General features: G+C 43.5%; 1 protein-coding gene across 1 annotated transcript; it reads left to right on the plus strand.

The window, feature by feature from the left end:
- Nucleotides 1-387: 387 nt before the first annotated feature.
- On the plus strand, nt 388-15,494 carry gosr1 (golgi SNAP receptor complex member 1). Its single transcript, XM_017433344.3, has 9 exons — nt 388-473; nt 1,091-1,202; nt 1,881-1,968; nt 2,307-2,414; nt 2,636-2,727; nt 6,892-6,966; nt 12,455-12,484; nt 14,367-14,449; nt 14,855-15,494. The coding sequence occupies exons 1-9, from the start codon at nt 440-442 to the stop codon at nt 14,977-14,979; spliced, it is 747 nt and encodes a 248-aa protein (XP_017288833.1). The 5' UTR covers nt 388-439; the 3' UTR covers nt 14,980-15,494.
- Nucleotides 15,495-16,102: the final 608 nt, after the last annotated feature.

The raw sequence follows: 16,102 nt of genomic DNA on the forward strand, positions 1-16,102 counted from the left end.
CCCCCCCCCCCCCCCCCCCCTCTTTCCAGATATTGTGTTTATGCACATGCTTTGACAAGCTGACATGGCAAGATAGAAAGGAAATAATTGAAAGAAAGATTACAGATCACAGTCAAAAACATACTTCTGACTTCTGGATATTGTCAGATAAAGGATACACAAAAAGGTTTAAGGCACAAGTGGAGCTGTTTTGCCAGCTTAAATCATTTCATAATCACATGTGCACTAAAATTTTTAGAATTAAAATGTATATTGGCTGTCCCACACATTAAACCTACGTTGAGAAGTTCTTTATTTTTGGTACTTTTAAAGCAAAATAGCAACTTTACGCCGGCGTGTCATACCTGGCAGCCTGACTCAGGGCGATAAAAACCCACGGCTCGCGTCTCCTCTCGTCACGTGACCCGACCTCGAAGGGTGACGTCGCAGAACAACAAAGATGGCCGGGATAGGAAGCAGCACCTACTGGGAGGGTAAGGAGCCCCAGCGTTGTTACTCGTTTTACATTAAAGTGTGAAACACGGCGTCTTGTTGCGCCCTGCTCGTAATGCCGGGGCTAATTTGTCTGCGGCGTGGTGTCGTTACTTCCCCGGGAATTAGACGCGTCTCTCCAACAACTAGTCGGCTCCCAACAAGCTAACGGAAGCGTCGTTAAGCGAAGTTGATGTCGCTCCCTAAGCTGCTAAATCCCTGTTTGAGGGACTTATCAGCTCCAAGCAGCGGGTTGTGTTTGATAATATGTTCATTAGACGTTAATGGAGTGATACACTTGTCCACATGTTATTTGGTGGATATTCGTTCAGTTTGAGCACTTTTGGTGTTTCACTGTCGCCTCAAACTAGTTAAAATGAGTTGCTGTGTCAGCTGCTATCTTATAATAGTAACCCACAGCCTTCTCTGTGTGAAGAACAGTTAAAAATGCAGTTTTCATGATGCTGAAATGGTGGGGACTTAGAAACGAGCTTAAATTTCCTGAATCTGTGCTTCCATTAAGTGGAATAGCTAATTGAATTCACATAGCTGCATTTTCCACCACTGATCGGTAAGAGATGTCACCTGGCTTGTGTGTTTTGTTTTTTTTTTCCTCCAGATTTGAGGAAACAGGCGAGACAGCTGGAGAACGAGCTGGACCTGAAACTGGTCTCCTTCAGTAAACTGTGCACCAGCTACAGCAGCTCGAGGGACGGACGCCGAGGAGACACGTACGATCAGTCCTCGTCACTCCGGCTACGAGTCAAAAACATGGCTCGGGGACTCGGTGTAATGAAACCGAGGCCGCGGCGCTGTTCACACCTGGCACCTATCATCCATCCCGTCCGAGCGTTCACACCTGGGAGTACAAATCGACTCCCGCTAGTCACCTAACACACAAATAAACACACAGCCTCGTCCCACAGTCGGCTGGGTGGGACGCGGGACATCGGCACGTCCGATGTTTTGCTGAAATCACAGAGGCAGTCAGTCAAATGGTTATTTTGACGATTCAGGGTCACCCGAGTTGTAGCTTTATGGATATATTTACTCAGCCCTCGATAAGCTTGATTATGTAACAAAACGTAAGAGATATGAGCGGTTTGTAACTTCAGAGCTCAGTCTCAAGGCGAACGTCCTGAAAGTCTCCATCACGGTTAAAAACACAAAAATACATTACAATAAATGGAAAACGTGTCAGACAACTGCCTGTTTTATTCTAACAGGCAGTTTAATCCATGGAAATACATTAAAAAATGTCTTCAAAGAATTGGACACACAAACTGCGCTCCTATTAATGTTCATCGTTTAATTTCACCGGTGTGTTATTTAATCATGGACACATCCAAAGTATGACAAACATCTTCAAGTTTACTTTCCTTTTTTTTTTTTTAATCGTCTTTCTGAAGTTCGGACACCACCCCGCTGCTAAACAACTCCACCCAGGACAGGATGTTTGACACCATGTCTGTTGAGATTGAACAGCTGCTGGCGAAGGTAAGGAAGCTCTCACCTTCGGGAACATAATCAGAAAATCCTTCATTTACGCACTGAGCGAGTAGGAGAGCTGCAGGGGTTCAAACTGCAAACTTTGCACCCATTTAAGTGTCTGATTTAAGAAAAAAACAAACAAAAATAGACAAAAACAAATGAAAGTATTAAGTGAAACTGAATGTAATTCTAACTTGCAGTGTAAATCTTGTTAGTACAAGGGAATAAGGTCGAAAACGATGGCGATATTGTAATGGTGAGGTTGGTTTGGTTGCTATAATATTCTCGTTTTCTGGTGTCCTCTCCCGTCCGCCCATCCTCCCGCCTCCAACGTGCCGGATCAGCTGACGGCGGTGAACGATAAGATGGCCGAGTACACCAACACCCCGGGAACGGCGTCTCTCAACTCTGCGCTCATGCACACCCTCCAGAGACACCGAGACATTCTGCAGGTTTGACCAACGAACTCTCAAAAAACCTGTCATTTCTCTAAACCCTCTGGATTTTCTTTCTTTTTTTCCATTTCTCTTCAAAGCACCGTACGCTGAAATCACAGCTCTGTTTCCTGAAGCGCGTAAATGTATCTGTTCCTATGTTCTGGGATTTTACTGCTCATTTAATCTTTGACTTCTGCCTTCTTGTTTTTTAAAAATCTCTTTTCCTTTTCCTTCAGGATTACACACAAGAATTCCACAAAACTAAAGGCAACTTTTTGGCCATTCGGGAAAGGGAAGACCTTTTGGGGTCTGTCAGAAAAGACATCGAGTGAGTACCCACACATCGTTCTGCAGCTGCGACACATTTCCACAAGCGGGAGGGGAGGGATGACACGAGAGGACAATGAAATGATAACTTATGGTTGCTGTGGGAGAAACGAGCGGTCAGATTTCAGCAGACGACCTCCTACCAACTCATTTGCATAAATACAACAAACAAAAATGACAATATTGTCTTCCATCACTTGTATTCGAAGTGTTGAGTTCACATCTTTGTCTTTTACTTGAAAACTGTTCAAACCTTTGAAGGTTTGGAGCCTCTTTAGGTTCTGTATTGTGAAGGTGTCTTCAGCTCTGCTCAGTTGTGAGCGAATGTTTTAAAAATGAGACCGGGGCTCTTATTTTGTAACGTCACATTGATCGGTTAAGGCGCAGCGGGAGGAGGCTTACGGCGAACGCTGCAGGATTCCCATTGATCGCACTCCATCTCTTCAGGATGCGAACGTCTGCAGAGGCCCGACGCACGTCTCTCATCTGCCGTTAACCGCCTGCTGCTGCGTTTAAAGTGTTTGTCATCCGTGAGCTCTGTTAAAAAGGTGTGTCGTGGTTTTAAAGACGGAACGGTTTTTAGTCTTCAATGGGGATTTGTCATGGCGGTGCGTTAAATTTGAATTATGTTGCGTTTATGGCAGCTGTAGTAGATTTGCATGAGCGACAGAAAGTCAGCCCTGTTTCGATTCTGAGGTTTCAGAACATAATAAAATGTTCTGTTTTTTTTTTTTTTTTTACAGGTTCTAAAATCATTTAAATTTAACCTCAGGTGGACAAAAACACACAACAGGTTCCACCCTGTCATTGTTTATTTCACAAAAATGAAGCCAAAATGGAAAAGCTGTGAACCACCTGTAACAGTGCATGGCTGTAGAAGAGTTTTGGCCCACTCTTTTTTTATTTTTTTTAACAGGTTTGTAGACATTTCTTTCTCCTCACAGCATTTCAGTCTTATTGAGGTCTGGACTCTGACTGGACCGTTGCAGCACTTGGTTCTTTTCTTTGTCAGCCATTTTGTTGTAGATCAGTTGCTGTGTTTGGGATCATTGTTCCGTTTCATGACCCAGTTTGGTCCAAGCTTCAGCTCTCAGACAGACGGCCTCATTTGACTCCAGAATCCTTTAGTCTACAGAGGAGTTGACTTAATGACCTCGAGGAGCCCAAATCATCACCCCTCCACCACTGTGCTTGGCAGTTGGTATGAGGTGTGTGTGCTGCTATACTGCGTTTGTTTGTTCCCTAACATAGTGCTGTTCAATATGGGTAAACATTGGTCTCGTCTGTCCAAAGGACATTGTTCATTAACATGAATCTTTACAAACCTACGTCGTGCTGCCATGTTGTTTTTACAGAGAAGAGGCTTTCTCCTGCGGCCCTTCCAAACAAGCCACACTTGTTCAATCTTTTTCTAATTGTCCCATCATGAACTTTAACCTTTAACCTGCTAACTGAGGCCTGGAGAGTCTGACATGGAGCTCTTTGGGTTTTCTGTAATTTCTCCGAGCATTGCACGGTCTGACCTCGGGGTGAATTTGCTGTAAGTGGTCTTAAACGTCCTTGGCGTTGTGCTGACACACTCCTGTACGCTCCAGAGTGGCAGAGGTGCTCACACACTGATGATCACTTGATAAATACATTTGATCAGTAGCTCCTGGCTGAAGGACGTCTCTTCAGTTTGACTTCATTCGTGTTGAATAAACAGCGAGATGCTAAAATCTGTTTTTGTGCACTTGAGGTTGGATTTAAATAACTTTAAAGCCTCTTAAAACTAGGTTATTTTTACGTCCTGAAACCTTACACCTGAAAAAGGTGCGCTTTCTTTTTACCAAGACCGTATAGCTGCTAGTTTCCTACAGTAAACACAGGAAGGTCCACCTCTCTGATTACTACAAAAGACTGACTGTTAGTAGTACTATTAGTACCTGATAGAAGCTAAATACTGTAAAGCTTCAGCGCTCACACCTCAGCTGTTCAGATCATTCCGAATCAACCAAACCTCCATGATAAAAATACAATAACTTGCTTTAAATTTTTAATGTCATCTCTTATGCGATGCTTTTCATTAAAGAGGTAAAGTGGAGTTTCATCAGTATCGCAGTAAATACTGTCGGGTTCTGTTTATGGCTTGGGCAGATGATGATGACGATGAAGTAGCTTGCTGTGGGCCTCACGCTCACACTTAGTCGTCCCTCCATATCCCTTTGGGCATTTTGAAGTGTCACGTTAGAAGTTCTAGGAAACAGAAACGGCAGAAGTAATAGTTTCTCTGTGCTCGGTCGAGTTTGTGTTAGGCGCTCCTGCAACGGGAGGCAGACGCTCTGCTGTAAATGAGCCGAGTGCTCAGCTCTTTTAGAACTCACAGAGTTCTCCGTACCTGTCGGTGTTTTAGCTTAACGCTCAGCATCTGCTGTGTTCTTCAACGGGCCGATGATGAACTGAAAAGGTAGACAAACAGTGAGCCTAAAAAACGTCTCCATTAATATGGACAAGTAAGAAGATTTGACTTGTTTTGTTTTTTGTTTTTTTTCCTGCCATCAGCAGATGGTTTAAAGTATTTCCAATGATCTTCTAAGCGTTCACACAGAAAATCTGGGACCAATTTCATCCAGAACGACCCTCACCAAGCAGGATAAAATGACACAAACGTATCCTAACATTGAAGAGATTCATATTTTTTATTTCCTACCATAATGTCTAGCTTGATTTTGACATAGGAGCAGCAAAGTTATTTTAAAAAATGCAGGCGTAGAACAATTTTAGTGCCACGTGTTAACCAGTAGGATTTAAAAGGATCCAATTCTGGGCTTCTTTACTTTTCGTTACGCTGAAGCTGTGGTCGGCCGTGCTGCTGTGGTGTTGCTCCTTTCGTCAGGCAGGGGGCAGCGGAGACCTTGGGGCCTCGCGAGCGAAACCGGTCCAGAACGAGGCTTGTTGACGCTGCGCAAACAGAAAAAATGCACACCGATTACAAGGAAGCAGCGGTACGGCGTTAACTCCTTTAAGCAAACCCAACGATGAGCTTAGTTTTTACATTTTGATGCAACTTTTCTTGCAGTGAATCTCTCAAAACCCGTCACGTCTCCACACACACACACACACACACACACACCCCTCCTGTGTGCAGCCGAACTGTTGGTGAGAAGAACGCTCCCTGTGCTGCTTTGGTTTCTAGATGTCACAAACAAAAACAACCACCAGCCTGTGATTTACATCGGTGGCCTTTTTTTAAAAGAAAAAGCATTTCTACGCTGGTGGCTCTGGGGTGACCGACCTAAACTGGAGGCAACCCCTGTGTGTTGGGACTGTGCACGCTGCATACACTATTGTGCGTTTTATTTATTTATTTTTGTTTGGTTTTTATTAATCAAAGGCTTTTAACGCCGCACTTGGGATGACGGCGCATCTATCGTTGCCTTCAGCTGGGTGGGGTAGGATGTTAATGGTGTGTGTGTGCGCACTCCCTCCCTCCATGCTCTTCGTCTCACGCTCGCCCAACAAGAAGGCGGGGACTGTGTGAAATGGCCAGAAAGCCACGAGAGTGCGTCACATTCGGCCGCTCAGAGATGCTGACGGCGTGGACGGTGTTTGCTCATTATCTTAGCTCCCATAAAGCTCCGCATCGAGGAGAAAACAGTTTAGTTTCTGCTTCGTCAATCCGAGACCGTTGGGCACCACCAGTGGTTTTCTTTTCTTTTTTTTTTTTTAATGCGTCCGTTTGTACTGATCTCAGTTTATCAACAGAAATGACAGAGCTGTTGTTTCGAAACACCAAAAACATGTAGCCATTCGGCTGTTTTCCCGGAGTCCGTGGCTGAACGCGGTGTTGCTGACACTCAGCGCCTCCTGTCACTGGGCATGATAAATTATCCTCAGTTTGCATGAAGCAGCAAAGCCTTCCCGTCACCATTCAGAGGACACTTTGCCCCCCGGCCGAGTGATTCTGAGGCCTGCCGAGGTTAAAACAAATAAAACACAATTAGTCTGGATTATTAGCTTTTGTGATCATAAGACCTTTCTCTCAATGAGTCTAAAGAATTATCCTTCACTCACTGTTCTTACCTGTTTTTTAACCACCCTGTCGCATGACTTCAGTGCAAACGCCTGCTTTAGTTAGCAAATGTATTTAAAGTGACAATGGTGTTTTTACTTTTTGCCTCTTCAGGTCCTACAAGAGTGGTTCTGGGGTCAACAACAGGAGAACGGAGCTGTTTCTAAAAGAGCACGAGCACCTGAGGAAGTGAGTTCACCTCGGCTTTCTGTCCCATTGAAAACATGCCGCAGTCAAGGTTTTCTAATCCATTTTAGCTTAGTTGTGGGGCTTCTTCCATCAGGCGTTGTTTGTGTTTCAACCCCTAGTTTTTAGAAGAATAAAGGTGCCGCCTTGGCATCATTTCCTGATGAAGCAGCAGGTTAGAATGGCGATAAAATGACATCGTTGACGACGTTTGTTGGAGATCTGGACTGCTTCGCGCTTAATCATGCAAAAACAAAGAAGTGCTCTACTGATATCTAATTCATCAGCTCAGTTTTTCATCTTTAAACTGTAAAAAAGTTAGTGTTTTATGACTCGGTAATTAAAAAATCCTGATCTCCAGCACCTGCACTGGTTTCCTGCTATCATTTGGCTCAGTGTGAAGATCTGCTGAACAGCACGTTGGATAGAAACCCTTACCGTACCTGTGTGTGTGTGTGTGTGTAAGGTGTGAGATGCACCCTGGGTGGAAAAGAAAATTGAATGTCAGCAGTGCACACGCAGACCAGCTCAAACTGTACCAAAATATCTTCTTATTATCAGTCTTCATTATCCCGTCTGATTACTTGGAAATGACAAACAGAAGCAGTTTGAGTCTGTCTCTTCTTCGTTTTTTTATTTGCTTCTGATTTGAAGGTTTAAAAGAACAACGCCCAACGTATTTCACATTAAATAAATCAGGCTTGACCCGTCGTCTTCAGCTCCTGTTTAGGATGGAACCAGTTTTTTGTCCCCCCCCCCCACCCCCAGGTCATTACAACCTCAGTATATTTGCAGGTGAATAAAGCGTGATTTCAGCTTCAGAACAGGAACATTACCCGGCCGTTACCGAATACCACGAGGCAGATATTTATACGACTGCGACCTCATTGTGTTGAGGGCACACAGCTCATGGGCGCCGACGTTGGGCAGCTTTTCCACTGATCTGTACGTGGGGGGCGGATGTGCAATCACAGAGTAAACTTTAAGGCTGAAAGGTGTGGATGCAAATGAAGCTTGATTTGTTGAATTAAGAAGTACACAGAGCAAAAGGAGTAAAAGATGAACTTATCCCCCCAGTCTGAAAAATGAAGCCAATGCTTTGAACTTGGATTGTGTTTAATGAGCCGCAGGGGACATTACTTGTCTCCATTTGCCTTTCTTATCTTGAAAAAAATAAGATTTGTAGCCTTTTTGACCAAATCCTGAAAATACTGTTATTTCTGATCAAATATGGAATGATGAGTTTCTGCTACAGTCACACCAAATTGTAGCTTAATAGCTGTAAAAAATGCCAGCTTTTTTTTAGCCATTCTTTTGCTTTTAAGGTCAGCTAGCTGCTGCGGCCATCTTGAATTGGGCTGAAGATGTTCGTTAAGGGATTACTTCACGAGGGTTTCAAGATATTTTGAGATATTACAAACACGAGAAGTTACATCATCACCCTCCTTAAATTAAATGCGTAAGCAGAAGTGCCACAGGTGCAAAAGTCATTGCGTCCACGCCCCTCAGGCAGATATTTAGCTCTGCAGCTGGAGGGGGAAAAAAAAACAACCCAAATACAGAAATCTGCAGATTTGCTCTAAAACCTGTGTTAAAGCTTAGCCTTAGCTGGACAGCTCGGTGAACAAACGAGCTGAAGAGCTTAATAACTAGTCTTTTTGAGTAGACCACAACATTTAAAGTGAAGATTAGAAACCTTCAGAGAGGTATGGAAGATAAATCTGGGTTTGGAGCGGGGATCCCGCTTCATTTCATGTGGTGGTGCTGCTCTGCGGCGCTGCAGCAACAGAGCAGCAGTCTTTGGGGTGGAGCGTCAGCTTCGCTGTAAATATGTGCCCATCCTTCGTTTTGCCTGCTTTGTGTAGATTTAAGCTTTTGTTTACGTCGGTCTTAAAACTCTACTGTTAATCTACAGTAATAATTTACCGTTTTAAGATAAAAGCTTTTGGGGAAAGAATCACTGTGATGTCGTGTTATATAGTCTGGAGCTGCCACATATAAATAAAACCTCAGTTTTATTTAATTAATTAATGTCCTTCTGCTGTGCCGAGCGCCTTCAGGTTAGTTAGCAGCGCCCACGCTCCTGTGCCCAACCAGAACAACTCATCAAGAGTTTGATAATAAAATTAGACGATCTAACCACCGCCCATACCGTTTGGTGTTTTCTGACCACCGGCAGAGATAGTTGGGTTATGAAGAAGATTGAGTTACGTTTGATTGATCCCTTTTTTATAGCCAGGAACAGTAAAGAGGACCCGAGGACAAAAAAGAAGCATAATCAGCACTAATCTCTTCCATTTTCTGCTGCAGCCCTGGCTTTAAGGTGGAAATGGTAAATAATCCCAAAGCAGAAACACAAACCCTCCTCTTCCAGTTGATCTGAGCAATCCCCCGGTGGGTGGAGGGCAGTTGGTCTGCATTGATTTTTCAACAGGATCTGTATCGACAAAGATAGATGAATGAATGAATTTCTCACACAGCCTGCTCTCTAGTATTTGGTTTGAACTGCATGAAGCTTCTGATCCGTCCGCCCTTTTTTTGTTGCTTTTATCAGACTAATAGTTTTCTAAAAGATGGTTGAGAAGTGTGACTCGGTTCTGATCTTTTACTGCATTTCTCAGTTATTTTTATTTAATTTGTGTGTGTGTGTGTCTGTGGTTGGTCTTCATGAATAAACTAGAAGGAGTCCATTAAAAGTTCATGTTGGAACAGCTCTAATGGTCGTGGTCGCTCTGAGAAGGACTTCCTGTCAGATGTGCTTCTTTTTATTTTTGATTTAGTGTGAAGTGATGAAAAGTTCACCTCCTCAGGGTTTGTTTGCCATTTGGGTTTCTGTAATATACAGTAGTGAGGCACACTGTGGTCACTGTTTGGTCCTTTTTTAAAAAAAATCTTTTATTTTGTCCTAATCGTCCTCTTGGTGCTCGTTTTCCTCTGTTGTACCTTCAGAAAGTGAAGTTACTCAGCTCTGCTTCCAGCAGAATCTCATCAGTTCATCTGTCTGGATGAGCACAGAGCCACGTCTGAGCCCTAATTTATGATGATCTTTGTGTATATTTGATAAAACTCTGTTTGCAGTCATAATGTTGAAAGCCTTAATGAATGATTGAACACATTGTTTGAAATTCTACATCTTAATAAATAGAAAAAAAGATGCAGGCAGTTCTGTTAAACTTCTGCTTTTAGTCCACCTGACCTGCTGCCCATTTTTTATTTTTTTTAAAGTTGGTCTGGTAAAACTCTCAGATGTGCTAAATCAGGCCTGTCGAACTCAAAAACACGGGAGCAAAATTAACACCTCGGTCCCAGCCAGGGGCCAATCTTGATCAATGTTTATTGAAAGAATACATAAATTAACTTTGCTTTTAGATGTAATATGTCAAATCATTCATATAGAAAATCAAATACCTTCTCCCAGTTATATATTATACAGAATTTAGAACAAACAGACTTTAATGGACAAAGAAAAATAGATTAAACTTAAAAAGAGGCATCATTAGTTAATTTCTTACGCCTCCTTATGAGTTTCTCTCCATTCAAACAGCTAAAAAGGCCTCAGTAAAACTCAGATCATTTAACTTTGAACTGAGGAGCAAACAGAGAGAAAGTCGTCGTACATTAAAGCCGACTCTGCTCCTCTGATCCACATTAACTGCAGGCAGATCTCTGAGGTCGGGTCTTACCAGCAGGAGTTCGATCGGTCCTGTTTGACGCTCTCTGCTGCTCCGTTCGCGTCCAAATCAAAGATTACTGAGAAACTCAAACTTTTATTTATTTTCTCGGCTTCAAAGTCACCAGAAGACTTCACTGAACAGGTTCAGTTTCTGAAGCAAAACGGGAAGCGATGGAGACTCAATCTGTCCCAAACTCCAGGGCCAGGTCTGATGAATAGAAATGTTATCTTTGGGAGGGCCAGATGAAATGATACCAAGGGGCTGGATGTGGCCCGCGGGCCTTCAGTTTGATACGTGTGCTAAACTGAGATTGTTTTGAGGATTGATCGTGTCCTGCTCTCTCAGGAGGAGCCTTGGTTAATTTTATAGCTAAGTTATTAGGAACAAGTCCTTTTTTTTTAATAGTTTCTTTTAATTGGTTGAAAATGTTTCTTTTTCCTGATTTGCTGCTCTGGTCTTCAATTTGGCCAAACAAACAAACAAACAAGCAAAAATAAATTTCTGAGCTGCAAATCGCTCACTTTCCTTCCTGCAGTCCAGCAGCAGTGTGTCGAATAAATCAACAAGGAAACTGGAGAGTTGTTAGATTTAATTTTACAGACAATTTACGAGGGATTGGCTGAATTAAGCCAAATGTCATTTATCTTTTTGTGCCCTTTTTTATTTCCTGGAAGTTATGGGCTTTTATAAAATAGGTCAAATGTTCGAACGGCTCTTTGCTTTTCTTCTGTCCGTGTTATTATAATATTGATCGGGTCTTTACCAGAGCGTCCTCTTTTCTAATGCGTTTTGTTTGGTGCAGATGTTGCCAGTTTAACGAGACCGCTACCCGTTATGAAGTCATAAATGGTTCAGTTTTTACAGGTCTTTCTTTCTTGTGCCGTTTCTTTAAAGTGTCTTCCTATAATTTACCGCCCAGTTACACCTGATAAATTAATTAGAGGTGGTGAAAGATGCAGTTTGGGTTAAAAGTCGGGTGAATTCTTGACATCGTCAAAGACGAAATGCTCTTTTTCTTGTTGTTTTACCAGATCTTTGTTGTTCCAGCAGTCTGCTTAATGCTGGGCCCGTGGATGTGGGGCGGTGGTTTTCATCACGCGGGGGGGGGGGAGGCAATTAGCTGGAAGCTAATGAGCGATTTAATGACTGCAGCAAAACATAACTGGTGAGGGGAATATGGAAGGAACCGGCTAAAAGCTGGAACCGCAGAATTAGCCCTGTGAACGACTGTGATGGTAAATCCAGCCTCGCCCACTGCTGAATCTTTGCCTCATTTCATACTTCCATGGAAGGAAAAAAAAAACAACCCTGTCATGAATCGTGACTCGCCTCAGCTTCTAAGTGCTCCCGTTTCCTCCTCAGATTCGCCTCTTACAGCTTCTCGTGAAAGCGAGCTGGAAAAACCCACAGAGAGATTTTTTTTTTTTCCCCATCATGTTTTTTGCTCCCAGCAGGTTACAACACAACCCGCTCAAACCTCACCTCCGTACGACTTTCTGCTAAAACGTACAGTTCGTACAGTCTTGACAACGCAACGCATTAAAACTGAGGATGTAAGAGCGACCATGTTGTCATGTATCCAAAATAAAAATCACCCAGAATTCTCTGAGCCCGATTGTGTCTCTTCTGAAGACAGAATCCATGTTCACTGATGATCTACAGCGTGTTTTATTTGTCATGGGATGGGTTGTGCGGCTTTCTTACGCATTGAAATGATAAATTCCTAACGTGTTTGTACGCCGTACGTGTTTTCTCCAAACTCCAGTTGCTCGTGTCGTTATCTAATAGACTTCTCTGTCTCTGTTTCTGAACCGCAGCTCGGACCGGCTGATGGACGACACAATAAGGTAAAACACACTCGACACCATCCGTCTTCTTTCGCCGGTGTTTGATTTATTTATTCTTTTTTAACCGTTTTACTGAACTTGCCCGGCTTTGACACGTCACTCCCAGCACTGGTTTTAGGTCTGCTACGCTCTTGGCTGTGATCTTTTTTGTTTATTTTTATTTTTTCTGAGGGGTGGGTTCACGTTCACGTTTGTATTTGACGTCAAAGTCGTCTCTTCGGGTTTTACCTGATGCGATTCGGCGGCTTATCCTCCCAGCTCTGATTTTCATGAGCTGGATAACGCGAAGACAGAAGGGCAGAGTCAGCAGACTGTTTTCCTCCTGACTGAGGAGAACATCATCNACTCTTTGAAAGAAAAGGTGAACTAAAAATAGCTTTTAATTCTTACTTTCCCTTTTATCTGTCTTTGTAGTCACCACCACCACCACCACCACCACCAACCCAAAACGCAGCTCCGGGCCAAGGCTGCGGTCTTTACCCTCAGCAGGCTTCACCTACTGTGACCTCAAACACACCCCGCAACTTTCAACAGGCTTAAAACTTCTGCATGTTGAACTCAGGAGTTTGGTCTTTTGTTTCCCCCTCTGCGGTCATCTCTTACTGTTCCTCTAGCTGTGCTTTAACACTAACATAATAATGAAAATCAGCAAGTTTACCTCAAACTGCCACGGCTCATTTTTTCTGTTGTGCTTCTTCTTTTTTTTTTTTTTTTAGCCAACTTTTAAGCCTGAAGTAATTAATGGGAGCTTGGGCCACTGGGTACTAAGAAAGGCTCTTGGATACAAAGTTGCCCCAACACTAATGCCTTAGAGAAGGGCTCAGAGGTGGGCTCAGTGTCTTTTATTGATTACTGTGTGTAACAGATGCCGGGGGCGGGGGGGCGAACGAACACACAGCCTGAAACTTCCTGCCAGCTGCCCAGCGGCTCCTTCACACTTTCACAAGCTGCTGAGGAGCCAGGTTTGAGTGCATGAGAGGCGCAGCTGAACGTTAGCCGTACGCCGCCTCCCACGCAGCAAGGTTGTTGGGAAGTAGGGATGCGAAGGGCGCTGCAGGACAGGAAGTCCCAGCTCTGCTGATGTGTATCTGTGGGCAGCGGCGTGACCAGTACTGGCACAATGAGTCACAATGAGGAATCTTTCAATACAGAGTTGTTAGTTTTCTAATTATCCGTCTGAAAAGCTTCAAAATGATGCACAGTTTTTATGAAATGTGGCTCTTTATCACCTGGCAACAAGCTAGTTTTGCGTACAATAGCGTCACCTTGAGTTTGCAGCTGTGTTTAATAAGGGGAAGGCCTCGGCTTCGAATGAGGCAAAAAGGTTTTACCAAGGTGATTTCCTGGCGCCGGCAGAGAGAAACGGTCAGTTTCAGAGGAAGTAACGAGGATTATAAGACACAGGATTATTTCAGAAGACTCACCTGTTAGGAAACTTGGATTTAAAGGTGGATTAGGAAGATTATATACTGTTTTAGTGACCGGGATTGCTGGATGGTGCCTTTATGTTCTCATTTTTCTACGCAAATCTCAATATTTTTCACTCATTTTGCACTGCAGCCTGAGCTCATTCCATTCATTCGCCTCCCCCCAGATGAAACGTGTTCCCACAGACTTGCTCACACACTGTGAAGATGCAAAAAGGAAAAAAGAAAAAAAAAAAGACCAACTGGACTAAAGCTGGTGTTATCAGAAGTTTGGTTCTGATCTCCTTTTAGCGCTTTGGAGCTTCAGACTTCCCCACCCTTTCCTCTGAACCGGAGCCCTCCCCAGCGGGGATTGGATTTCCAATCAAACGTTGCCTCGCTTGCAGTAAAAGGGCACTTTACGCTGCTCATGGGAGCCGCCACTTCTCCACTTTAACTCTTGTCTCTTTCTTTAGCATCGCCATGGCGACCAAGGAGAACATGACCTCCCAAAGGGGCGTGCTGAAATCCATACAGAGCAGGGTCAACACGCTGGCCAGTATCCTTCGCCGTTACGTACACGTGTGTGTGTGTGTGTGTCTCCATGTATTTGATACATTGTGGGGACAATTTTCCTAACATATACTACCTTGTGAGGACCAACTGCTCCTTGTGGGGACCAAAGCCTGGTCCCCACGAGGAGAAATGATGTTTTTGGGTTAGGGGTTAGGTTTAGGACTAAGGTGTGATTTGAGTTTAGGTTTGGTTTAGGGTTAGGTATGTACTGGTAATGGTTAGGGTAAGGGTCAGGGTTAGGCTGTAGTTAGGGTGTAGAAATGAATGGAAGTCAATGGAAAGTCCCTGCAAAGATAGAGAGACATAACGTGTGTGTGTGTGTGAGGAACCAAGCACTGGTTAGACATATTTGTGGTCTTCCTTAACTTTCGCCCCCTTCCCACCTCAGATCGTTTCCCCACCATCAACAACCTGATCCAGAGAATCAACCTTCGGAAGAGAAGGGACTCCCTCATCCTGGGCTCCGTGATTGGGGTCTGCACCATCCTCCTCCTCCTCTACGCCTTCCACTGAAATCCTGCTCAGATGAATTCTTTAAAGACTTCCAAGGTTTCCATCTCGCTCCTTGTATGGACACCCCCTCACACACACACACACACACACACACACACACACACACACACTTCCCCTCCTCCTCCTCTCTGGAGATCCAGTTCAGGGATGGGAGGACCCTGGAGCTTCCAGAGCAGAAAGAAACGTGGAGTCGGTCCAGTTCTGGGACAGAAACACCATCCGACTGAGCCGGTGTTTTAACAGAGAAACAGATAAAGGGCTGGTGGACGGTGGCGTTCTCCTATCCAGAAGAAAGTGACGATTATTAGTACTAATGAAACCAGATTTCTTTTTTTTAAATTTTTTATAAAGGGCTTCAGAGGAGAAGCTTGGAAAGTGTGACAGACTGAAACAGACTGATGCATTTTAATTCCTGATGTTGAAGGATTTTTTTTTTTTTTTTCCTTGAATTGACAGACGGGGCTGATGATTCATTGTGAACTGTAAAAAGTGAATTAATAAATTATTCATATCAGTATGTGTTTAAAAAACAAAAACCAAAACAAGCGGCCTGGCACGGCTTGTTTTTTCATTTCTGTTACGGGTTGAATCAGGACATTTTAAAGTGTCGCACCATTTCTGAGGAGGTTTTTCCCACAAGGAGACAAAACTACAAACTGTAGTTTTCTGCCTGATTTACTCACAATTCCAGCTGATTCCGTTTCTCTTTTCCTGTCAGAGAACAAATAAATGACAGGAGGGGCGGGACTCAAACACCTGATGCGGTTCTTGCTCTGCTCCAGCCATTCGTCTACGTTTAGGAACAACTAAATCATTTAGTGTGTTTAACTCCTACTGCTACAAAATAAAAGGGTCAGAATGTTGGATTTATGACCGAGATGGTTTATAATAATAACAGCACACCAAATGAAACGAAACAAAAGAATTAGCTGCCGGCGTCTTTATGGTTTGTGGGGCTTTTTGTAAACATTCTGTTCCTTAATGTTTCGTTCGAGGTGCCATTTGAACTCGTCTTAATAGCGTGAAACAAACTGTAAGCTGAAAAGGAATGCAGCCATTTGGTAGCCTCTGGGTTATTATCTGTCTGTTGCCTTTCTGGTCTTTTTTTTTTTTTTTTTTTTGG

The sequence above is a fragment of the Kryptolebias marmoratus genome, linkage group LG2 (genome assembly GCF_001649575.2).
Source record: "Kryptolebias marmoratus isolate JLee-2015 linkage group LG2, ASM164957v2, whole genome shotgun sequence".
Lineage (NCBI taxonomy): Eukaryota > Metazoa > Chordata > Actinopteri > Cyprinodontiformes > Rivulidae > Kryptolebias > Kryptolebias marmoratus.

Bases quoted from the DNA above. Each gene is read 5' to 3' on its own strand.
- gosr1 (XM_017433344.3), top strand. From the start codon at position 440: ATGGCCGGGATAGGAAGCAGCACCTACTGGGAGG. The intron at 1,969-2,306 runs GTAAGGAAGCTC...GTGCCGGATCAG, and splicing joins TTGAACAGCTGCTGGCGAAG to CTGACGGCGGTGAACGATAA. The intron at 14,450-14,854 runs GTATCCTTCGCC...TTCCCACCTCAG, and splicing joins CAGGGTCAACACGCTGGCCA to ATCGTTTCCCCACCATCAAC.